A 27,226-nucleotide genomic window follows, 5' to 3' on the forward strand; every position below is an offset into this window, starting at 1 on the left:
GACTTGTAAATTTTACTTAGGTGACGGGGTGTGGACCTATTCTTTTTGATTTTGAGGGGGGTTCTCTGAACCTCCTGGATTTTGATGCTTGTTCCCTTTGCCATATTGGGGAAATTCTCTCCAATAATTCTCTCCAATATACCTTCTGCTCCCCTCTCTCTTTCTTCTTCTTATGGAATCCCAATTATTCTAATGTTGTTTCATCTTATGGTATCACTTATCTCTCGAATTCTCCCCTCGTGGTCCAGTAGCTGTTTGTCCCTCTTTTGCTCAGCTTCTTTATTCTCTGTCATTTGGTCTTCTATATCACTAATTCTTTCTTCTGCCTCATTTATCCTAGCAGTGAGAGCCTCCATTTTTGATTGCACCTCATTAATAGCTTTTTTTATTTCAACTTGGTTAGATTTTAGTTCTTTTATTTCTCCAGAAAGGGCTTTTATATCTCCCCAGAGGATTTCTCTAATATCTTCCATGCCTTTTTCGAGCCCGGCTAGAACCTTGAGAATCGTTATTCTGAACTCTAGATCTGACATATTACCAATGTCTGTATTGATTAAGTCCCTAGCCTTTGGTACTGCCTCTTGTTCTTTTTTTTTGTGGTGAATTTTTCCACCTTGTCATTTTGTCCAGATAAGAGTATATGAAGGAGCAAGTAAAATACTAAAAGGGTGGCAACAACCCCAGGAAAATATGCTTTAGCCAAATCAGAAGAGATCCCAAATCGTGAGGGGGGAGAAAGGGATAAAAAGAGGTTCAGAAAGAAAAAAAAAAAAAGAAACAAAAAAAGAAAACCAATAAAGAAAATATATAAAAAGGAAAAAAAAATATATATATTAGATAAACTAGTTAAAAAAGTTAAAAAAGAAAAGGGTAAAAGTTAAAAAAATTTAGCAGAAGAAGAGAAAAAAAATTGAAAAAGAAAAAAAAATTAAATTAACTGCAAGGCTAAAGAATCATTGGGAGAAAGCCATGAGTTCCGTGCTTTGTTTTCTCCTCCTCTGGAATTCCGCTGCTCTCCTTGGTATTGAAACTGCACTCCTTGGTAGGTGAACTTGATCCTGGCTGGGTTTCTTGTTGATCTTCTGGGGGAGGAGCCTGTTGTAGTGATTCTCAAGTGTCTTTGCCCCAGGTGGAGTTGCACCGCCCTTACCCGGTGCCGGGCTTAGTAATCTGCTCGGGTTTGCTTTCGGGAGCTTTTGTTCCCTGAGCGCTTTCCATAGAGTTCCGGAGGATGGGAATGAAGATGGCGGCCTCCCAGTCTCCGGCCTGGAGGAACCGAGAGCCCGGGACCCCACTCCTCAGTGCGCCCTCAGAGAACAGCGCCCAATTATTCCTGTCACCCTGGCCTCCGGCCGTGCTCCGAGCTGACCAAGCCTGCGACCGGTTCAAGGTAACCCCGAGCTGTGAGCTCACTCCTCGGCTCTGTCTCTGTAGCCGGCTTCCCCGATCTAATACCTGCAAGCTCTGTGACACTCAGACACCCCTGATCCTTCTGTGACCTTGCGGGATCTGAGGCCACGCTGATCCCGCATGGGCTTCACCCTGGTTAAGCCTCTGGAGTGATGTCCCTCAGCGGAACAGACTTTTAAAAGTCATGATTTTGTGTTCCGTTGCTCCGCCACTTGCCAGGAGCCGGCCCCTCCCCTCGCGGTCTATCTTCCCGTTGCTTTGGATTCACTTCTCCGCCAGTCCTACCTTTCAGAAAGTGGTTGCTTTTCTGTTTCTAGAATTGCTGTTCTTCTTCTCTTAGATCTCCCGTTGGATTTGTAGGTGTTTGCAATCTTTAGATAAGCTATCTAGCTGACCTCCTGCTACCTGAAGTAGTCTCAGCCTGCTACTTCTCCGCCATCTTGACTCCTCCCTCCCTACTTTAAGAAATTCTTTTACACATTCCCAGGACACACACACAAGAGCGTCCATAGCATCACTGAAGATAATTGAAAAAAACTGGAAAACACTCAAATATCCATCAGCAATAGAATGGATAAATGTATTGTGGTAATTCTTAACCATGGAATACCACATAGCGGTGAAGACAAAGAGCTATAGCTAGAAGCATCGAGTTAGATCAAAAGCAGAAAAATCACAGACTAGTTCCTATAGTATGATCTTAATCATATAAAGTTATAAGAAGCAAAATTAAACAACATATAATTTAGATTGAGGCAAAAGTCGAAGGTACTGATTAATACAAAATGCAGGACAGGCTGCGAGGAGAGAGAGGTTGGGAGTGGGGCTCCTATGGTCATGACAATATTCTATTTCTTAAAGCCAGGTGGCAGACAGCAGGTGCTCATCTTATCACTGGTCTTTAAAGTGTGCATAGACATTTACAACTCTTTTTTTTTATTTGCTCCATATTTCACAAAAATAAAAAAAAATGAAAATAGAGATAAGCTGATGTCCATTTCAGAGGAATAGTATTGCAATAATTTGTGACAGTAGCTGCTGGCCTGACTCATAAGATTCCCGGTGGAGTTGGAGTTGGATAGCTGCTTTTCTTCTGTCCACTTCTCGATCAACTGTTAATGAAGCTCTGAGTTACAAAAGGAAGAGGACCCAGAACACATGGAAAGTGCTACAGATTTTGTTCCTTACCCAACTCTTCTGAATCAAAAAATTGAATGGTGAGGATTGCCCAATATGGTAAATGTGGTTAGTGCCACTTGAACTGTATACTTAAAAATGGTTAAGGTGACAAATTTCATGTTTTATGTATTTTACCACAATTAAGAAAGGAAAAAGAAAAAATTGAGAAGTAGGAAACAGAAGGCAGGACCAGGCATCAGGCATGAATGAAGTGCCAACCAGATATCCCAACATGAGCTCAGTTTTGAATAAAAGAACTTTCAAGACATTAACTTAAGGATTGAATATAACCAAAATAAGCTTACAGATAGTGTCAAAGACAAGCCTCACTCATTAGGTACCTAATGAGAAGTTGAGGCAAAAACATCAAGATTGAAATGTTATGGAAAGATCTCTGACCAAAGGAAGAGGTTCCTGTAAAATAGGCTGAGCCAAAACATGAGAAGATTTTAGGGAATCCGTTCAGCTCGGCTGTTAAGATAGCTAAATGGCTGTGAACACAGCTTGTTTTAAAACATACTTCAAATATTATCAATACCTGCTTACAAGAAGTTATTTATTATATGGCTATGTTCTGGTAAAAAAAAAAGAGTTTTATTGTAAGGAAGCATGATTTACATCTAGCTTTTCACAAAAGCCTATTTTCTAAGAGAAACAGGCTGTTGTTCTGTGCTGCCAAAAAGAATGAAAAGTGCCATCAATGGGAGACACAAAGAATATTCTAAGGGAAACTTACTAGGCAGATTGGAAAGAATGCCTGAGTCCGCTTGGAGATGGCCAGAGTTGAGAATGCAGCATAGGCCTCCCTGATCCCTTGTTCTGTGTTCTTATGGCTCAATGGGTGTGCACTCCATGCCCCAGAGGAAGGGCCATTGCCTGTGACAACAGTAGCCCAAGTTGCGCACTGCACAACTCCAGGGTGGTACTATTCATAAACCTGTGATAAGAATGGTGCCACCCAGAGCTCAGCAACACAGTGGTGCCACCCATAGGTGTGACACTGGGCAAGGGACTACGCAAATATCACAGAATAAATACCTCTCCTCCTAGAACATTAATTATATCAAAATGTAAGTAATACAAAATATTACGTTTAGATTAAAATGAAGATGGCTATATTTTCTCTATATATAAGGGATTCAATATAAAATTCACATCAGCCAAAATACTAGATTTCGAAGAAACTTCATATTTTCAGTGGAGCCACCCGGGCTACATTCCCAAATCCCTGGGAACCAGCCCTTGCTGGCAGGGTTACATCTGTGAAATAGGTATTGATTCTTTGACATTCAGGGTAAAATAAACTCTCACTATAAATTAAAAATTATTATTGATTGTCTTGCTTATCAGTTAACTAAGATGAATCTGGGGATCCAAATTTTAGGATGTGACTTTTGCAAAAGAGTAATACGACCATAAATAGCTGGAAAGGTTAAATGCTACAATTACTGTTTCTTTCTTTCTTTCTTTCTTTTTTAAAATATTTTATTTATTTATTTGACAGAGAGAGATCACAAGTAGGCAGAGAGGCAGGCAGAGAGAGAGGAGGAAGCAGGCTCCCCACTGAGCAGAGAGTCCAACATGGGGCTCGATCCCAGAACCCTGGGATCATGACCTGAGCTGAAGGCAGAGGCTTTAACCCACTGAGCCACCCAGGCACCCCTAATTACTGCTTCTTTAACAGCAATAATATGGCCACTATAAAAACTGATTCTAGTTAGATACAAAATAATATTAGCTGTTTGTATTGGTTGAGTTCTGCTATTATTCATCTGGTTTAGAAGCCAAATCAATTTGCACTGAAAATTATTTAAATTCATCTTGCTGTCTGGGCAAGAAAATTATTTGTAAATGACACATCTTGAATTAAGAAACTTTTAAATACAAACCAGATATAATAACACACAATGCAAAACTATGCAACCCACAAGCTCAAAGTATAAAATATAGTAGATGCAACCTACAAAATGATAGGTACACACTGGTAACAATTTTGTAAAAAATACGATAGATGGCATGCATACAAAAGTACTAAAAGGCCATGCACCCAAATGTTGAAATGATTATCTTTCAATGAAAGGTCGTTTTCACTTCATTCTCTTTTGTGCTTTCCAGTATTTTCCAAATTCCTTCAGTATTTTCCAAATTCCCTGCAGTTAGAGCATTTTTCCTTTGGTAATTAAAACAAAACAAAACCCCTACAGTTAAATAATACAAGCCAGATATTAGAAACAGTTTTGGATAAGAGAAAGTGAGGATGAAGATACCTGTGAATAAGACGTCTCCACCATCTAAGGTTGCATTTTCGTCTTTCATCTCTACTAGATTAAGCTGAAGTTTTTCTAATGCTTCTTTCATCATGTCAACCTGTTGAAAATAAAATGATTCAGATTGATATCCTACCATTTTCTAACAAAAATAATCATCTAAAACTTCTGAACACTGAATCATGTTCTTACGTACATAAGTGCACACACACACACACACACACACACACACACCCTGTGACTATATGAATATACGTAGTGTAGTTTGGACTTGCAATGACCATTTGCAAGACAATAATTTATGTATTAGAAATTGTCCATTTTGTCTTTGTCCAGTCCATGCTAAAGTCAGTATTATCTTCCCTTTTTCTGTTGGAGGCTGACTAAGTAGGGCACTGTTGGAGGCTGACTGGTTAGGACACTGTTGGAAGGATGGCTAGTTACAGCATATGAGTCAAGGATGGTGGAAGGCAGAACACATCCTCCTATTCTTGCCAGAAATTACAAGATTTAATTTTAAACCTTAAGTCAGTCAGTCAGTCTTTCAGTGTCTTACGTACACTGAGAAATATATGGAAGAAATATCAATGATAATAATTAGCAACTTGAAATCTCAGCTCACAGGACAGTCATTGTTCTGTTCAAATATTTTTTAAAATGTCAGAACATTTAAGGATTCTCTGTAAGTCTGAAATGCTAATTAAATTTAATCTAGGGGTGCTTAACAGATACAATAATTGCAGCCAAACCAAAGAATACTTGAAAAATGAATTTCAGGGACTTTGTAGGATTGCAGGGTATAGTCTAAAGCACAGAGATATTCTGGGCTGAATTAGGGAATACTTCCAGTGAGGTTTATTTTTAACGCAAGAAAAAAATTTAAGGCATAACAAATGCCCTTTGGAATTCACAGTTTAATTCAAGTCCTTCCAGCAGCTCAACAATTTAAATATTTCTGTAGGTCTGAATAACCTTTGACATGGTGAAGACATGCATCGAGAAAACATGAATAGGGGCGGAAGGGAAAACAAGAGATCACATGATACTGAGAAAAGGAGGTAGTTCTGCCAAAATACTGCCCAGGACACATACTGAATTGTCAATGAAGAGTTAGAAGACAAAACTACAGTAGAGTAACTTCTAAAGTAATAAAAATACAGAACTATTCTGACAACAAGGGTGACATTCACACAGTCAAGAAGAAAAGAGGATACAAATTAAAATAAATATATCATCTCATCCTTGTCCTGGAACTCATGTAAAAATTCCACAAACCAGAGTGACTCAGAACAATAAAAAAATTATTTCCATGGACAAAATGGTCTTCATGTTGTAATAAATATATCTAGTGTTCTCTTAGCGGAATAGGTTTTTCTATATAACAGGAAGGGGAATCATTACTGTAGCATAAAAAAATAAACAAAATAACCTTTACCATGGCTTGCAGGGCTATGGTGAACACAAGAAAACACACAACTGTTTCCTTCTAGCATCTGCCTCTGGGACTACGGAAAATTCTCTGAGCTTGGAGAGAGATCTTTAGAATGCAGCCACTGTATCTTTGGTGTCTCTTGTGATGCTATTGCTTCTATTGTTTAATATTTCAAAAATTACTAGGAATACAGCAATAACATGTATTTTGGTCTGAAAAATGCACATGTAACTTTGTTCGATTCTTAAGAGTGTTAAGAGGAACTTTATTCAATTCTTAGGAGTTTAAAGAGAACTGAAGTAGGGAGGCTGATATATACCAGTTTCAGAAACACCGTATTTCTTTAAAAGTCCTGTGTCTTTCAAATTAAAGTTTTAGAGGATAAAATGCTTGTGGTTTCTTAAAACAGCTGCACCAGTATGAAAAAACTTGATTTTGCACAAGGCCTGTACTTTTTTTTCTCCTTAAATATTCAGTCACATCTATATAAACAAAATCTTCAGGATAGGTCCACAACACAAACATTGATGATACCATATTGCTTTCAGAGTTAAGGGTATGGACAAGTTTAAAAATTTATTAAATGTCAAGTAAATAGTTCTGAGGACTGTAGAACCATATGGCATCAAATCGGTAATGCTAACTCCAGGGAAATTTCTGGAGAAGAAACAAGAGAGGCTGAAGCTGGAGGCTGTGCATGGAGAACCACAAACTCTTGACACAGTGGTTCTGTGAAGCACACCAACTCAGCTGCAAACAAGGCCTGGTATTGCCCTGATACACAGACCCGCAGCGAGTCAGTTATCCAGGCAGTTAGAATACTAAATGTAACTATATTAGTGGGAATTTTTGCAGGAAAAGATCCAAACCATGAGCCTTCAAAGAAACTGCCCGTTCTATGGTTACATAGCCATGGTTAATGTTAACTTAATTAACTTTCAAGGGGGAAAAAAAAAAGTCTAAACAACACACCCACCTTTCACTGAGACACTAACCTTGCAGAGTGGAATTTAGCAATACTCACGGTGGAGAGAAACTGTCAGACAAACAGCATTAGCTTTAAAGGTTGAGTTGAATAGTTCACTTTACCCCCATGAAATGAGAAATAAAAGGGTAAATTAGAGAAACAGCCTTAATTAATTTAAAGCCTACCAATATTATTTTCATACTCTAAAGATTGGCCAGGCCTTTCTTCCTCCTCTCTTCACTCTGCATGCACTTTGTTTCATTCTTTTACTCTGTACTCCCATTTCTTTTTGCCCCCTCTTTGCTACTCCCAAACTTTGCTAAAGATTCCTTCCCTGATCACAGTGGGTTCAGACCACCTCTGTGGCTTCTGACCATCCAACCCGCATGTCTTTCTCAAGAGCTGGTACTAGTATTGAGGTCATTATTGTTTCCTTTTCTTCTTCCTTCCCTCCCCACCTTTTTTCCTTCCTTCTTTCTTTTTTATCCCTGGAGTACTATTGTCAAAAACTGTGGAGCTCTTGGGGTTACACAGAATGCCCTGGGAATGTCTGCATAGTGTAGTGTTATCCCCTAGGACCTGGGATTCAAATCCTGCTCAGCTACTTATTAGCCAGAGACAGCTTGTTTAACTTTCTGGGCCTCAGTTTTCTCATCTTTAAAACCAGTGGTTAGTTATAATAGTATCAACTTTCTCGGATCCTCCCGATGTTGAAATAGATGCAAAGCACTTAGCACATTGTTATTGCTCAATAAATATTAGATAGGACTTCTATCATTTTGATGAATATCAGCTTATGTGGACCCAACGATACTTGTACTATGAAACTGACTGACAAAAGAAACCTGTTACTTCTTCTTACATTTGGACACATTTCTTATGTTTTACCCGTGTGACAGGTCCCATCTGCTTTCCAGTGAATTCAAATTACAGTTTTTCTACAAAGCCAATATAAAGTTAGAGCACATACCCTGAAGATACTGAAATTTAAATCATGACAGTTTGATTTCCTCCCAGCTCCTGGAATCTGTCAGGCTGTGTGGCAGATTTCTTGTATAATCTCTGCTTTAAAACAGTCCCCTGGATGTACTACATAAGGTGGGAAGTGGGTCTGTCTGGTAAGATGTCCCACAGGACTCAAAGGAGCGTCAGCCAAGATGATACAGAATGATTTGGTTCCTGAAGATAGGACCATTCTAAAAGAATTCCCTCTCTTTGTCAATGTCCAGTTCCTTTTCCTACATTTTCTATCCTACTCCCTTCTCATTTTCTTTCACGGCCCTCATTTCTGTTCCCTCATTTGTCCTTCATCTTTACGTCATCGCCCTGTCTTCTCATTTCACTCCTTTTGTGTTCTCATGGTGAGTGGAAAGAATTGGGGATTAGGTATGTTACTTGGGATGAGTTATACTTTCTGAGCCTCAGTTTCCTAAGCTGCAAATGGGATAGTGTTTTCTAACAGGGTTTATGTAAGAAATAAGCTAATACACAGTGCCTGCCACATTACATTCAAAACCAGTGGTTGCTGATGTTATTGTTTTGCCCTAAATTTGTGCTTGGTTTGGATTCTGGCTACCTTTCAAAAAAAAAAAAAGACAAAAGTAAACCATTTGATCCCAACTCTTCTTTGCTTCTTGCAAAATTTCCCCCAGATACAAAATACTAAAACAAATATAAAACCTTATACCTTTTTATTGGGAGGTTATATTCACAATAGCTTGCAAGAGCACTGTCATTAGTTCAATACTCTTTACTTAGATGGTGGCATTTTCTAGTTGGCCCTGTCCAAAGTTGTCTTTGCTGCCTATTTTCAACTATGTCCACTTCGAATGTTCCACATCTTCACTTCGGATGTCGTGAATGTGCTCACAGGGGCTGATGAACAGTTTTGTGCTGTGATTCCATCAAGAGTCTGCACCAACTTGTTTGCCAAACTGCTTTCCTTTAGCTGCTTCTGCTCGATGGGGTTCCAGATGTTATGACTACAAATGAGGACCTTGGCATTGGCTTGTCTGTGGCCAATATGTCTCTGTCCCCCACAGACTTGCCATGTGTTGGGAGCTATGTTATCAACACTACTACCACTAGATTTTCAATGCCCATTTCTATGTTTCAAGGCCCTTTATTGCTCATCATATTCTAAGAGCTTTAAAATTATACTGTCATCTTAATCATACTCTATCTAGCTCTTAAAAGCTGAATAGCAGCAGCATGGTTTTGTTGGTAGTAAATAGTTTCATTTTCTCAATTTGTTGCTGATTTTGTTTTGCCTTTAAATGTTAAGTGTGACATGTAGATAATGTTGAGGGAGCATTATCTGGTAGAGACTAAATGTCTTTATCATGCTTTTGTGTATCTTTTCTCCATTTAGTGGATGCCAACTCTTTTTTACAATGAATCTTGGAACACTGAAAAATAAAATAAAATAAAATAAAATAAAGATAAACAAAATAAAATAAAATAAAATAAAGATAAACAAATAAACTTTAATGTAAAAAAGAAAATCAAGCTACAAATATTTAGAAAAACACAAAAGCAGTCTCTGTTCCTGGGAAGATAACAGGCCAGTGGGGGTGGATATACCTTATGGATATTGGTGATAATGAAATACTTGTTGGTGATGGTAGTAAGGATAGACATTAGTATAGTCATTTTACATATGAGTAAACTAGGCTAAAGGAGGTTGATTGATTTGCTAAGTCAAGCCTCCTGAGTCCATGCTTATTCTTATGTTCAAATTCACTGCACTGTGTGATTATGTTTTTCCTGAAGTCTCATCACAAAGCAAAGCCCACATCAGAATTGCAGCTCATGCCTTCTGTTTTCCAGCTCTGTATATTTAAGTCCACTTGGTATTACAAGATCCTATTCCAGGTGACTCCAGATTTCATGATCTCTTCATTTCAGAGATGAGTGACATTTCTGTATACTAGGGCCTTAGGATGCTAAGGTACAGTATAATTAAAATGCTAAGTAATAGGAACAGAATGTATGAACCACATCGAGAATGCTCACCAATGACAGCTTATACATGAATCACCCCCCTGCCCCCAACTTTGGGATGCCTGAGGTTTGTTCAGTGGTTTACTCCTTAACTTTTCCACATGTGCTAATTAAATTACTAAAACTAACCACACCCCTCCACCCCCCAAAAAAAGATCAAGGGGAGGCTTAACATACTAAATGACTTGGTCTTAAAAATTCCTAAATAGAAATATATTGGAATCCTCTGCTGTTAGAAGGACAAAACTCTAAGGAGAAATTTAATTAGCAATGATAACAGCAAACATTTATGTAGTCTTCCTGTGTGCCAGACACTCTCTTAAGAAATCATATTTAACTAATCGAACCCTCATAATCTAATGAAACAAGTATAAGCATTATTTCTGATTTAGAGATGAGGAAGCAGAGACAGTAGGTGACTCGTCCAAGGTCTTCTAGCAGCAGAGCTGAGATCTGAACTCAAAGAACTTTACTCTGAAGTTTGGGTTCTTTCCTATACATCTTGTCACTAACAACAAGATCATTTATGTATCTATTATGTGGTCAAATGAAAATAAATATTAGAAAAGATTGTGAGCATCTATAATACCCTTAAAAACAGATTATATTCACTTTATTTATTTGAACAAAAATGTGTACTCAGACATTCTGGAGGAATGGGAGTTGGTGGGGTGGGGGGAGGCCACATACTGTGGTAACGTGAACTTACGTCTGGTTTCTAAAGATCCTAAATTTTGTTTTCCTAAGCAAATACAAACTAATGAATTTTGGGAGCCATACTTCATCCTCCTAATTTCTAGATCAGATTATGAGAAAGAGTTATTTGCAGAGGAATCTTTAGACAGTCAACAAATGTATCTTAATTACAGTAAGATTACAAAAGCACACAGGCATGAAGATAAACCCCAAACCATGTCACCATACCCATCCCAAACCAATTCAATCAACTGGGAAAGATTCTGAGAGTCTACCACATTGCGAAGTATGGAGGAAGAACTCTAAGATGCCTAAGACTGCCACCACCTGATGTATACGCCATGCACAAATCTTTCCCTTTGGGTGTTGAAAGAACATATAAATATGATGATGAGATATCATTCCTGTGATTAGGCATGTTTTATGTCACAGGTAAGGATATTTTGCAGATGTAATTAAGTCTCCAATCAGCTGACCTAGATTAATCAAAAGGAAGATTATCTTAGGTGGGCCTGACCAAATAAGTGAGCCCTTAAAAGGGAGTTTACAGGTCAAAGACAAAGAAGTCAGAGAGATGTTGTCCTATTAGTCTGGAAAAAAGCAAATAGCCATGTTGAGAACTGCCTACAGAGCAGCCTCTAGGAAATAAGAGCAACTCCTAGTCAACAGCCAGCAAAAAAACAAGGACCCTTGATCCTACAACCACAAGGAACTGAATTTAGCCTATAACCTGAAAGGGCTTGGAAGAAGATCTAAACTTCAGATGAGACCAGAGCCCCACCAACAACCAGGCATGCCATGCCCAGACTGCCAATCTGTGAAATCTGTGAGATAATAAGTAGGTATTCTTTTAAGTGCTATGTTTATGGTAAGCATTTACACATCAATAGAAAATGAATACAGAAAGCCCCAAATTTAAATATATTTTATTTTAAAAATTTATTTATAACGGCCTTTGGTCAGAAGCAAAATGTTGAGCTGCTTATTTCCAAATTGTTTGTCCAGAATATGGTGCAACTTTCTTGAGATGTTCCTAAGAAATTCCAAAGAAAACAAAGTTATAAATGAGCCCCAGATCCCCAACTAACTTCCTTAATCCATTATTTACTGAAATATTGTACAGTTATATTTTAAAATATGGAAAACAAGTTGCAATACTGTTTTTTAAAGTTACAAATCTAATACACTGCTCATAGAAGTGAAAATCATAAAAGTATATATGTAAGTAGTAATACTAAGTAAAAATGTGCCTTGAGCCACCTCAATCTTATTCTTAGTTTTTGTTCCTTCAGTAAATAAGAAGTGTCTGTTCTGAGCTAGATAACATGATAGACAGTGACTGGTGGTCACCAAAGAATAAACATGACCCCTGCTATATAGTGCCTTTAGGGTAACAGATGTTAAAGATTCACCAAAATCAACATATAGTTATACATTATACATTATGATAAGAGCTATGCAGAAAAACAACAGTGTTCTTTGAGAACTAAGGGTACATAATTCAGGGAGTCAAGGAAGGTCACTTTGAGGTAGTAACATTTAAACTGAGAAATAAAGATGTTAATAATGGTTATCTATTCCTGCTAGCAGGTCATCTGGAAATCTTCCTTAGAAATAAAACAGTTTCTGGATGATTCTCAGATCATAAACAGCTTCCCATAATATATGAAAAATCAATTAAGGGCTTATTGTGCTAGGAAAACGGTCAATAGAACTGGAAATTTTTTATTACATTAAAATCTTCAAAAATTATCAGACAGAGTCAAGTAAATGTCATTAATCCTGTGATTATTCTGGGAAATCATGATATTCATGATGGCGAACACGTATGAAAGTTTTATAACTACCTCATTCATTTTTCTTTTATTGAGCTTTAATAAATGTTGCAAGAATGAGATTTCTGAATCATTTCCCACACACAATTAAAAATCCATTGCATTTTCCCTATTGATTTCGCAGATTTCTAAACTTATTAGTTTATCTCTAATGATATGGATTTCTAAATGTATTGGCTTAGCTCTAGTGACAAGTTCTAAAAATTAAGAAGGCCATTTAGCATTTTGGTTTCCATATTTGTAAAATGAGGGGGTAGAGCTTAAAAATGAAGTCATTTCCAGCTCTAGATTTCAAAGAGTTGTAGTCTCAAAATGGTTTTTGGCATTCATAACTGCGACTCTAACTGTAATTCTATTTCCCTCCAAGAGAGTTTACTGAAAACATCCCAGATGGTAATTCATTCATAAAGTATTCTGATGTTTAACAAAATTTCAGTCAGAAGCAAGAAGCTGAGTATACGGGTAGGGGGAGGAGATGGCAAACTCAAAAGCAGATTTAAAAATCCGAGTAAGGGGGTGCTTCGTTGGCTCAGTCGGTTAAGTGGCTGCCCTCAGCTTGGGTCATGATCCCAGGGTCTTGGGATCGAGCCCCACATAAGGCTCCCTGCTCAGCAGGGGAGTCTGCTTCTTTCTCTCCCTCTGCCTCGGCTTGCGTGCTCTCTCACTCTCGTTCACTCTCTCTCTCTCAATAGAAATAAATAAACTCTTAAAAAATAAAAACCAAGTAGAATAAAACCCCTCAGAAACTAACAGAAGGATTCTGTTGTAGTGGGAAAAACTATATCTAGAAAACAAGGTGTGTGTCAACTTAATACGAACTTAAGATATTTTGTGGGTTTTCTTTTTGTTTTTTAGTGCTGCTAATTACTTGCTAACAGTGATAATAATTACACTATGTAAAGCATCCATAATTTTCTTATGAGAAAACAGCTGTCATGCCCTGCTTAGCTGTTAACCTCTGCATACTTTCTCACATTCACACGTAGTAGAGGAGACTTCAGCTTTGGATTTATCCCTCCCCAGTTCCCAAGATCAGTCACCATCTGAAAAAGGAGGATCTAATAAGCTCCAGGCCAATCCTCCCGAGACTGACCATTTAGTCATTCTTTATGTTTTGTTCCATTTTCGACCATATACCTAGCTGCTACTTTGGATCATTTCCCTGGGAGCCCTGTTCCAGTAGCTTATTCCAATCTCTTCTTATGAGTAGGGACATTTTCTGTGCTCTCTTTAAAGATCTAAGCCTTCATCCCACAACCCTGCACTGTAGATGGGCTTTCCAGGTGCACCTACTCCATGCAAGTGGGGCCTGTCATCTCCCTCCATCTTCTCAACGTAGAATCAGTATTCCCAAGGGCTGAGGAATCTACCTTTTAACTACTCATAACTCTGGCCCTCTCTTAAAATATTAATGCCGCAGACTTAACTTACCATCATTATAATATTTAAAATTTATTAAGCTCTTTTTAAGTGCTCAGCACTGTGCTAAGTGATTTTACATGGGTTACCTTATTTAACAATACCATATTGCTTCAGGTACCTCCTACTCTGAATCAGTCATGGCGGTTCCATCCCTTTTGCCAGGGACTGGCACAAATAACCTAATTTTAGCCACCTAGGGGAAGTCCGTTGAGAGGCTCCTGGAGGTATAGGAAGAAACGTAATCCCACATTTTCTTTTGCACATTGCCTCGCTTGGATATGGAAGCTGGCACTAGTGCTGGTCTAAAAACCCATCTGTCATTAAAGATGACAGGGCAGAAAGATGTAAAGAACTGGGTCCTTGGTGACATTGCTGAACTGATGAATCAATTAATTCTGGCATTCTGAATTTCTTGGCATACGATAGTTTTCATTTCCTTAACCAGTTTGAATTGAGTTTGTTAGCTGCAGCTAAAAGTAACTCATTTACTTATATAATGAAACTGACAAGCAGTATCCAAAGAGTCCATAACAGCAGACCACATCACTAAAACTCATTATGTTCTGATGTAGAAACAACTATTACATGGAGCATTTTTCTTTCTCTAGAAATGTACCATGACTTGCCATTCAACAAATGACACACTATGTAGGGTGTTATTTTAACTGATAATACTTAGTATCAGGGCTGTTAAGATTGTTGATCAAAGGCCACTGGTGACACTAAGACCATACTGTCTATAGAAAACAGCAAAATAATAATTTATAAAGCCAAAAGGAAGTATTATACTGCCTCAGTTCTGTAGATAAAGCACAGTTGTTATAGCTTTGTATGTCAAAGTTGGAAGTAAATGTCCAACACTCTCATCCCTGAACTAGTACTCAGATCTGGAGGACATGCGAATAGAAAGATTCAACAGAAATTCAGAAGGAAAACTAATGGGGCCCCAGTACCCAGGAGAGATTAAAAACAGCTCTGAAGAAAACTGGGAAAGATCCCTCTCATTATCTAGAAATTTCTAGATATTCAAAGGCCCTTTCCAGGAAACTGGACAGCTGCCTGTAAACAAATGAACCTGGACTACTTTCTAAAACCGAACACAAAAATGAATTCAAAATGTATTAAAGACATAAACATGAGATCTGAAACCATAAAAATCCTTGAAGAGAACATAGCCAGTAAAAGTAATTCTTTCACATCAGCCATAGCAACATTTTTCTAGATATGTCTCCTAAGCAAGGGAAACAAAAGCAAAAATAAACTATCGGGACTACACCAAAATAAAAAGTTTTTGCACATCAAAGGAAACCATCAATTAAACAAAAAGACAACCTACTGAATGGGAGAAGATATCTGCAAATGATATATCTCATAAGGGCTTAATATCCAAAATATGTAAGTAACTTGATACAACTTAACACCAGAAAAAATGAATGATTCTATTAAAAAATGGGCAGAGGAAACTGGTGCAGCCACTCTGGAAAACAGTATGGAGGTTCCTCAAAAAGTTAAAAATAGAACTACTCTATGATCCAGCAATTGCACTACTAGGTATTTACCCAAAGAATGCAAAAATACTAATTCAAAGGGATCCGTACAGCATTATCTGCAACAGCCAAATTATGGAAACAGCCCAAGCATCCACTGACTGATGAATGAATAAGAAAAAAATATATATACACCACATTTTATTTATTCTACTGCTATTTTATTCTATTCAATGCTATGCTATTCTATTAACTAGAAGAGAATATTACTCAGCCATAAAAATGAATGAAATCTTGCCATTTACAACGACATGATGGAGCTACAGAGTATAATGATAAGCAAAATAAGTCAGAAAAAAACAAATATCATATAATTTCACTCATATGTGGAATTTAAGAAACAAAACAAATGTAACAAAGGGGAAAGGGAGGGCAAACCAAGAAGCAGACTCTTAACTATAGAGAACAAACTGATGGATACCAAATGGAAGGCGGGTTACATAGGTGATGGGGATTAGAGTGTACTTGTGAGGGGCACTGGGTGATGTTATTTCTAGAGCCTACGATAGTGCCAGGTGTGTTGTTAAGGTGTTGAATCACTATATAGTACACTTGAAACTAATATTACACTGTAGGTTAACTAACTGGAATTTAAGTAAAAACTTAATTTAAAAAAATAAACAAAAAATGGGCAGAGGACCTGAATAGACATTTTTCCAAAGATGACATACAGATGACTAACAGATGCATGAAAAGATGCTCAACATCACTCATCATCAGGGAAATGCAAGTCAAAACCATAACAATATATCTCCTCACACTTGTCAGAACAGCTAAAATCAAGAAGACAAGAAATAACAAGTGTTGGTGAGGATGTGGAGAAAAAGGAACCTTGTGCACTGTTGGTGGGAATGTAAACTGGTATAGCCACTATGGAAAACAGGATAGAGGTTCCTAAAAAATTTAAAAATAGAAATATCATATGATCCAATAATTCCACCATTGAGTATTTGCCCAGGGAAAATTGAAACTCTAACTCAAAAAGCTATATGCACCCCTACGTTTATTGCAGGGTTATTAACAATAGCCAAGACATGGAAGAAGTCTAAGCATCCATCAATAGACGAATGGATAAGGAAAATGTGGTACACACACACCCCCACACACACTAAAATACTACACGCCATAAAAAAGGATGAGATTGTGCCATATGAGTCAACATGGATGGACACAGAGAGAATTATGCTAAGTGAAATAAGTCAGACTAAAAAAGACAAATACCCATGATTCCACTCATAAATGGAAACTAAAAATATGAACCGAAAAAAAGCAAAATCAGAACTATAAATACAGAGAATAAAACTGATGGCTATCAGAGCGGAAGGCATGGGGAACTGAGAAAAATGGGTGAAAGGAAGAGGGAAATACAGGCCTCCAGTTACGGAACAAGTAAATCATGGGAATAAAAAGCAAAGCATAAGGGATATAGTCAACACTGTAACACTGTAACAGTGATGTAATGGGACAGATGGTAACTATACTAGTGGTGACTACAGTATAGTGTATAAACTTGTCAAATCATTATGTATGCATGAAACCAATGCAACATTGTGTGTCAACTATACTAAAATACAAAACAAAACAAAAAAACTAAACCAAGAACAACAAACCAAAACACAAAACAAAAAAACAAACAAATACAGACAAAAACCCAGAGGCCCCTCCATATGTCACAACAAGACAGTTTCCCAGAAGACGACTGAAAGTAACATTTAGCTTTTTAAATGAAAAACAAGGCAGGAGCTCTGCTGGTCTTGTCACTCTCCTGACATATAATGTACTAATTCAAGTGGCCCATTTCCTTGTTGACAATAATGACACAATACATGTACTGAGTGTCTAAGAACCACTGACATTCTGTCTGCCAAAAACAAACAGAAATAGGATTTGTCACCAAATACTAAATAAAAATAACTGTCAGCTGCTAAAAGGTTTGCAAAATTTAGTATGTTAAAACTAGGGAAATGACAAGGTTCTAAAACTTTAAAGTTATTTTCCCAAAAGTTGAGAAACATAAAAATTTGGGGTACACACCATCCAAAATAAACACCAGACATAGAACTTGAAGTGCCCATAATGTTCAATCAATTCAGAGAAGCTGTATGCTGCCATTTATAAAGGCAAACAGATGTAAAGTATGACAAATATTTTGTATGTCCAGTACACAATTAATACTTTGTAGGCATTTAGCTGCCTTAAAAGCCTTCCAAGAGAGCCCTGGGCCCACCCCAACTACACACTCGGGCTGGGATAGATATGCCTTCTGTGCACTCCCATGTTTCCCAGAGCATTCTACTAACAAAAGATCTGGCCACAACAGACTCTCCTTATGTTTACTGAATGAATAAATGAAAAATTCTGCATGTTACACATAATTTCTAGAAATGTTATAATAAACTTATGCCTCACTTAAAAATAGCCACTTTGTCTAGACAAGGCATGGCTGCAAGGTGGGGTGACCGCTTCTAGACAGCTCTTAGAATACTTCAATGAAAAAAAAAAAGAATACTTCAATGATAAGCAGATTCATCTTTATTTCTAAAGACCTCTAAGGGAGAAAACTGTCCTTGGTCTATTTGTCACAATAATCACTTAACTGCCAGTCTTCTCTTTACCATCTTTAATGATTTCATTCATTTATCCAGTCATTCAATAAATATCTAATCAACATTCTTAACACATCTGGCACTATTGTGGGTCCTAGAAATATATCAGTCAAGAGAAAAGATCTCCGTGTCTATTCTTGTGAAGAAATGGAGAGATAGACAATACATAATAAATAGAAAAATATTAGGTAGTAGTAGGTACCATACAGAGAGTTAATTCAGGGCATGTGACATACAGGCATACCTCATTTTATGGTATTTCACTGCGCTTTGCATCTACTCTTTTATAAATTAAAGGGTTGTGTCAACTCTGCATTGAGCAAGACTATTAATGCTATTTAACCAATAACGTGTTCATCTTGTGTCTCAGTGTCATGTTTTTGTAATTCCTACAGTATATCAAACTTTTTCATTTTTGGGGGTGGTGATCTGTGATTAATGATCTTTGATGTCACCACTGTAGCTGTTTTGGGGAGCCACAAGCCACACCATTTAAGTTGGCTCACTTAATTGATAAATGTTGTATGTATTCTGACTGTTCCATGGACCAGCTGTTTCTCCATCTCTCCCCCTCTCCTCAGGCTTCCCTGTTTCCTGAGACACAACAATACTGCAATTAGACCAAATGATAACCCTACAAGGGCCTCTAAGAGTTTAAGTGAAAGACAGAGAGTCTCATTATAAAGCAAAAACTAGAAATGATTAAACTTAGTGAAGAAGGATGTCGAAAGCCAAGTTAGGCAGAAAACTAGGCCTCTTGTACCAAACAAACAGCCAAGCTGTGAATGCAAAGAAAAAGTTCTTGAAGGAAATTAAAAGTGTTACTCCAGTGAACACACAAATGGAAGGAAAGCAGAACAGCTTTATTGCTGATATGGAGAAAGTTTTAGTGATCTGGAAAGAAGACCAAACCAGCCACCACATTCCCTTAAGCCAAAGCCTAATTCAGAGCAAGGCCCTAATTTTCTTCAATTCCATGAAGGGTTAGATGGGGGAGGAAGCTACAGAAGAAGATTTTGAAGCAGCAGAAGTGAGTTCATGAGGTTTAAAGAAAGAAGCCTTCTCCAAAACATAGCAGTGTAAGGTGAAGCAGCAAGTGCTGATGGAGAAGCTGCAGCAGGTGATCCAGAAGATCCAGCTACAAGAACTCATGAAGCTGGCTACATTCAACAAAAGATATTCAGTGTAAATGCAATGGTCTTCTACTGGAAGAAGATGCCATCTAGGACTTTCTTAGCTAGAGAGGAGTAGTCAATGCCTGGCTTCAAACTTCAAAGGACAGCCTGACTCTGTTGTTAGGGGCAAATGCAGCACCCTCCCCCACCCCCAAATCCTCATTTTAAGTCAAAGCCATTGCTTATGCACCATATTGAAAATCCCAGGGTTCTTAAGAATTATAAATCAATACTTTATTAATGGAACAATAAAGCCTGAATGATGGCACATCTGTTTAAAACAAGGTTTACTGAATATTTTAAGCCCACTATTAAGACCTACAGCTCAGAAAAATATTCCTTTAAAAAAATTATTGTTATTGACAATGTACCAGGTCACCCAAGAGCTCCGAAGGAGAAGATGGACAATGAGATTAACATTGTTTTCATGCCTACTAATACAACATCCACTCTGTAGCCCATGAATCTACATGTAACTTTGACTTTCAGGTCTTATTATTCAAGAAATACATATTGTAAGGTTATATGTGCCAAAGATAGTGATCCTTCCGATGGATCTGGGCAAAGTATATGGAGAACCTTTTGGAAAGGATTCACTATTTTAAAATGCCATTAAGAACATTTGTGATTCATGGAAAGAGCTCAAAATATTAACATAAACAGGAATTTGGAAGATGTTGGTTCTACTCTCATAGATCGACTTTGAGGGGTTCAAGATTTCAGTAAAGGAAATAACCACAGATATAGATGTGGTGGAAACAATAAATGAACTAGAATTATAAGTGAAGCCTGAAGATGTGACTGAATGGCTGAAATATCATGATTAAATTTGTATGGATGAGGAACTGCTTCTTATGAGAGAGAAAAGAAAGTGGTTTCTTGAGATGGAAACTACTTCTGGTGTAGCGCTCTGAAGACTGTTGAAATGACAACAAAGGATAAATGATGTTACGTAAACTTAGTTGATAAAGCAGTGGCATGGTTTGAGAGGACTGGCTCCAATCTTGAATGAAGTTTTGTCGGTTAAAATGCTATCAAACAGTATGACATGCTACAGAGATATTGTTGGTGAAAGGAAGAGTCATTGATGTGGAAAACTTCATTGTTGTCTTATTTTAAGAAACTACCAGAGCCACCCCAGCCTTCAGCAACCACCCTCATCAGATAGCAGCCATCAACACTGAGGCAAGACCCTCCCCCAGCAAAAGACTCACTGAAAGCTCAGGTGATGGTTAGCATTATTTTCTTAGCAATAATGTAGTTTTCAATTAAAGTATGCATATTGTTTCTTAGACTTAATGCTATTGTGCACCTAACAGACTACAGCACAGTGGAAGCATAACTTTTATATGTGCTGGGAAACCAAAATTCAGGTGGCTCACTTCATTGTTGTGATGTGGAACTGAACATGCCATATCTCTGAGGTGTGCCTAGAAAATGAGAGGGCTCAACTGGGAGGTTAGGAATAGCCTTTCGGAACATGTGACATATGTATGAGTCGACTGAAAGAACCAACCATGTTGCCATCAGGGAGAATGTTCCAACGAGAGCCAGTGCAAACATCTTAAGGTGGAAACAAGTTTAATTTGTTCAAGGAACAGAAAGACAGCCAGTATGGGGCTAAACAAACAGGGCAAGTGTTATGGGATGAATTGTCTCCTCCCAAAATTCATATGTTGTAGTCCCAATTGCCGGGATTTTGGAATGTGATTGAATTTGGAAATAAGGCCTTTAAAGAAGTAATTAAACTAAAATGAGGCCATTAATGTGGGTCTTAATCCAATATGACTGGCATCCTTATGAAAAGGGATTAGGACAGAGACAGGTACTAAGGGAAGACCACGTAAAAACATAAGGGGAGGGTGGTCATCTGCAAGCCAGAGGGAGGCTTCAGGAAAAACAACCCAGGCAACACCTTGATCTCAGATATCTAGGCTCCAAAATTTTAAGAAAATAAATTTCTATTGTTTAAGCATCCCAGTGTGTGGTACTTTGCTATGGCAGCTCTAGAAAATGAATATAGCAAGGTACTAAATAAAGCTGTGGATGTAGGGAGAGGACAGGCCGTAAAAAAAACCTAGTAAACTAGCATTAAGGGTTCGAATTTTAAATGTTATCTGAAACCACTGGAAATTTACAGGAGAGAGTGACATAATCTAATTTACAAAGATAATTCTGGCTAGCTGCTTTGTGGAAAATGGACTAGAAGGCAAGAAGGGAAGCAGAGAATTCAGCTAAGAGGCATTTACAGGAGCCTGAGCAAAAGATATTGGTGGGATGGACAAAAGTAATGAGAGTGGAGACCAAAACAACAACAACAACAACAAAACAAAAACACAAAAAACTCACAGATTTTGGGATGTGTTTTGAAGGAGAGTTGGCAGGACTTGGTGGTGGATTAAATGTGGGAGTGAAGGAAAGAAAAGAATCAAGAATGACTTAGATTTTTGACTGGAGCATTTGAGTGGATGACAGCACTAATTTCTGATACAGGAAAGGCAGAGGAAAGGAACAAGTCTAGGGAGAAAATTCAAGAGTTCTGTTTTAACCAAGCTGAGCTGGAAATGCCTTCTAGATATTCTCCATATGGAGAGATCACCACATTTGAATATATTAACTTAGCCTTGTGGGGGTGTAGTCAGAACTGGAAGTAAGACATAAAACCAAGGGAAATTAGAACTATCCCAAACTGTGTTCTGCAGGAAGTGATGTGAGAAATCTGACCTTGACAATTCCTCTTAACAACTGTATTCCAAGAAATAGACTCCTGGAGATATTTTTTGAGCCATTCCTGTTGCACAGTATGGTGGCTGGTTGCAACAATGGAAGGAATAATCCCCCTTTGGCAGGAAAAGACTACTTAATGCATATACATTTTGATTGCACAGATACCACTAGGATAAAAGGTCTGGAAAAAAAATAAATGGATTGTAATGAACTTTATGGATGTAATAAGTGTGTTAAGGCTTCAAGTGACACTTATTATCAAATGCCTGTGCATTTTCTTGTTAGATTCAGTTTTGTGGAAGCTATAAAACACAGCAGTAGTATAAGGTTTCATTTGTTCAGAAACCATACATTTTGAAATGGTGATCTCTTTGAACAGGAGAGAGGGTGAAGTTCATTAAGCAAATAAAGTTAGCAAGGCTATAGAAAGAACAACTTTCAAACACATCTTAGATCAATTAGTCCAAAATAATTGTACCAAAGCACCATAGGACTAAATGGATGCTTGCTGTGCTAATTAAAACATTCTTACTCATTTATTCAAGTAGGTTTGCTAAAGATCTCAGTTTAGAAACCCTTCATTAGTACATCCTAAATGACTGTCGTATGTGCTAAAAATGAATAAGGCTGCTTATCTTTTAAAAATATTATACTTACTAATTTTTACCAATTGAAACTAACTTTCTTCACAACTGGTATAAGTTGGTACTTTTTTAACTGTACCACCTTGCCCAGTGTTTGAACACAATGGTTTTTGGAATGCTGGGATTATTTTGGGGGAGAATGCGGCTTTTCTTTTTTCCTTCCTTGTCCTAGATTTTTTTATGTGTTGTGATTGCAGCCTTCATTGGAGATGGTTGTGACAGGCTGCAGTCATTTTTAGTTGAGGACATAGTAATTCATTCTGAGAAGTTGGCTTCTGATTCCAGACTGCAGCACGGCAAGTGATTTTGTACATATTCACCCTTTGTAATATGTTCAAACATTTGCTTCTCCTAGAGCTTATTTAAAATATGTTAGTGAAAAACCACCAACTGAATATTTGTATGCTTATAAATAATAAGTACAGGCTTCATTGTATGAAATGGCTAGTTTCAAGAAATGGTTCTTGTTTTTGACAGCTGTCCAAGTTCTAACACAGTGGTAACAAAAATAGTGAGTAATTTCTCTTCTCTGTTATCGAATCTGGGTATTCTCAGCTGGACTTAGACTGGAATAGTTTGATAATATTTTCCTAATAGAAACATTCCAGTCAACGTTTTACCAAGGAAAACTAATTATTGTCTAGCTGGTGAGTTTCGCCTTTCCTAAATTGTTTCAGAAAAATACGGTAACACTCTTGTCCTTATAGTTTTCTCTCTCTCTCTCTCTCTTTTTTAAAGTTTATTTCTGTTCCCAATATATCACTAAGTATTAACTTTTAACTAAAACATTTATCAGAGGAATAGCTACTAGTCCCTTCTATGACATGGAATGCACTTTGTAGCTTCTTTGGGGTAATTCTCAAAGTACCTTAATGCCATCTAGATGTTCTTCTTATGAGGCAGTGCATGATGAAATTAGCTTCTCTTAAATGTCATTGTCCCTATTTATTGTCTTTTCCCTTGAACCAGGGCTGAGCTGGCTAAGTTCCATTGTCTCTCAACCAGATTTATTATGGATCAGATGCATTCCATTTCACAACAGGAATGTGCTTATTATAAAATGTACAAAGCTTATAGTCCAACAGAGCACACACTCTGTTGGCAAAATCCAGTTTGTTCAACAGCGGGTACGTTTTGTAAAATTTTTGAATGTATCTGAACTAAATTTAGTATCCTATAAGTTGACACTCAAATCTTGAAATAAAGACCAAGTGGAGACAGTAATGCTTATACTAAACACAAAGCTAAATGCATTTTAGCATTACACTGATATACTCCCTAAGTATTTCTTATTGACAGATAGTTAGATTTTCTTTGCTTCAGTTTCTCTGGGCATAGTGCCTCAGGAACTTTTAAATGTAGATTAACTCAGGTCTTCAGAGGAGCACAATTTAACATACTCTTTAGTGATTAATGTCATTTAGTTTTTGTACAATGAATGGAAGTGTATCCTTATAAACACCCAGGGAGAAACCAAGAGGTATCTCTAAGAATAAGAAGAGTATGGATAACATTTAGCTGTTAAAAAACTAGATTGCAACATTTTTTTAACAAGTAGGACTGTTAACAAGGATTAAAAGGAAATGTGCACAAATGAAGAGAGCTACAGTTGGTCAGTGGATAATATTTGTTGTGTCATTGATAGAAAAGTTGAGAAATACCTGAACATTTAAAACTCCATCTACTATCTATAACTATAGTAACCACTCCCAAGGCAGATCTGTGCACAGAGGACCTGGCTAGCTAATGCATGCTTTCTACTATTCTAAACATTCAAATGCTGATGTGACTCTGGCTAAGAAAAGTGGACCACTTGCAGCCACATTTTTAGGAATCTTTTTCACTTCAGTTACCAGCTCCTGGTTCACCTGTGGTTCACTCCATTTAGGCTCTCACTGTGGGATCCCCTTGCTTCTGTGGGCAGTACGCTTGGACTGGACTTGAAACAGCCCTAGTCCAGCTTTTGCTCCTGCATTTCGAGTCCACGCAAACACTTCCACAAACTCTGGCAGTGCGTCTGTTCCCAACAAAGTGGCACTCTTCTGGCTCTGTAACTAAGCCATTAGTCACCCAGTTTCTTGACCTTCAGATCTCCTAGACCAGTGCCCAGGGCACTTCCAACTGTAGAGAATATTTATCAACTCTCTGAGAGGTCTCTGTAAAATCTACTCTCCCTAGACTTGAGAAGAAAAAGGCAGCACATCCCATTCCATATATTCAATGCAGAAAAATTAGAAAGTACTGATCAGTAAAAATAAAACCATTAAAAACATTGTAATCCCAATACCATCTACAGATACCACTATTAATAATCTGTCACATAAACTTTCAAAATTTCCTGTATTTATGAAAATGTTTTTCTGCTCATGCTATTATAAAATTACACTATAAATACCAATATTCCATATTTAAATAAAATACAGGACACTGTTAAATAAGGTAATTTAAGAATGAATTCACACTTAAATTGAGATTATTTGCAATGGATTTCTTGAAAAATTATCTTCTGAAAATAGTCTTTTGTTGTAAGGTAGTTCCAGATACTATTAGTAAGGCTCCTTGTATTGAATTTCAGAATACTTCAATTCTTTTATCCCTAAGCAAAGATTCAGATTTTTAGAGTGGTAAAAACAGAATTTGAGAACAGCTTTATAAAACATTTAAATATTTAAAGAAGTACTTCAGGACGGATCCGGATAAGCGTTAAAATTTGAGGATACAAATCTATGTCAAAATTCACAGGGTTTTCTTTTCTAAATATGCATGAATCAGATAGGAGAAAGAAAAAAAAACTGAAATATTTAGCTGCCAAAAATAATCTGTTCTGAGAAATTAGTAAAGATTTTCTTCTGCGATTATATGAAGTTTATGTCTTGAACCAATTGCTGGAAAAGTAACTCTGCAACTGTAAAATAATTAATTATTAAATTTTAGACAGAAAGAGGTCCTCTGTTCTTTGTGGAGATGCAGAGTAGACCCAGAATACACCCAGTGAATCTGGGTCCTCAGTATGTTGAATACACCTGATATCCCATAACACCCGGCGAGGCTGCCAACTCCTTGTCCACACGGACTGCATGCCATGGAACCCATTTTATGTCTCAAAAGGATTTAAAATTCATGAAGCTTGTTGAAAGCTCAGCTGTCACATTCAACTCATTCCAAAGTGTATGGGAAAAAGAGCAGAGCAGACATTTCAACTGAAGCTATTATTGTGCTTGAATAACCATATTCCATTAAATTGCTAATAAACCTACTAGAAGATGTTGATCACATCAACCATACAGTTTCATTCCTTTCCTTTATACCAGCTTGCTCCATTTCGTTTTATGCAGTATTACTCTTTCTGTGCCCTTTATTCCAAGGTTGCCCAGGATTCAAAGCACTTATTCAGTAAGTTTGTAATCCAGTTTAGTGTGCTATTAACAGAATTCTTTAGAGAAGATCATGGAAAAAGAAAAACTTATTTTTGGGTCAGTGACCAATTTTAAAGGAAACACATACTAAACCCGTTTAAAGGAAAAGGTCAGGATCCATGAGGTATTAAGGAAAGAAGAAAAAGAAAAAACATTCATTTCCACAATTTTCCAACATTCCTTAAAAATAAAAACAAGCCTAAGTATGGAATGGCAAAGTCCCGGTTCCCCATACTGTGGTGAACAATACCGCCTTTCATAGAAAGTTAGAAAGCAGGGGTTTTTCCTCAACACCGGGGAAGTTTTGCCTTTCCTTCCCTTTATTTATTCTGAGGTTCAAAATTGAACCCTATAAATCTTGAGTTAGTCTCTCAGAACAAATAATAATATAAAATGTATTAAATGCTTTCAAGTTTGCTTCTTACTGGCATAACTAATTAACTCCCTCTCCATTACAAATGGCTTATTAAGCCACGGTGGTGCTAGTGTTAAATAATGAAAATAAATGAAGCTGAATATAGATTCTATAGAATTAGGCATTTTTAAAGAACTAATACATGATCTCAGTAAGTCTATCAGATGACTGAGTTAAATAGTTTAGCCCTCACTTAAAGATTCATTGAAAATATATGATGGGAAAAAAAATCAAAGTTAAGGGAACAAATGTTGTAATTTTAAAATTCTTTTATTAAACAGAAAACAGTTTGTTTCCTGTAATTTTTTTTTTCTATTCAGTATATACATCTAAGAGCCTTAGGAGAAGGGATACATATCCCCAAGCTCAGGGTACCTAATATTTGTCTCTAACTAGTTTTCCAATGGATAGAGTTTGAGGTACCATTTCTTTCCATAGAGCAACTGACCATTTTCAGAAAGTTTGAGCTTTTTTTTTTTTTTTTT

The 27,226-nt window shown here is 37.2% G+C and overlaps 1 protein-coding gene across 1 annotated transcript in view; it reads right to left on the reverse strand.

Moving 5' to 3' along the window:
* Window positions 1-27,226, reverse strand: part of DDAH1 (dimethylarginine dimethylaminohydrolase 1) — a 138,086-nt gene that overhangs the window by 40,609 nt on the left and 70,251 nt on the right. Inside the window, exon 2 of the mRNA XM_032870282.1 lies at window positions 4,857-4,956. Within this exon, the coding sequence (XP_032726173.1) occupies window positions 4,857-4,956 (100 nt within the window). The remainder of the gene's footprint in view (window positions 1-4,856; window positions 4,957-27,226) is intronic.

The sequence above is a fragment of the Lontra canadensis genome, unplaced genomic scaffold (genome assembly GCF_010015895.1).
Source record: "Lontra canadensis isolate GAN:19392208 unplaced genomic scaffold, GSC_riverotter_1.0 scaffold40, whole genome shotgun sequence".
Taxonomy (NCBI): Eukaryota; Metazoa; Chordata; class Mammalia; order Carnivora; family Mustelidae; genus Lontra; species Lontra canadensis.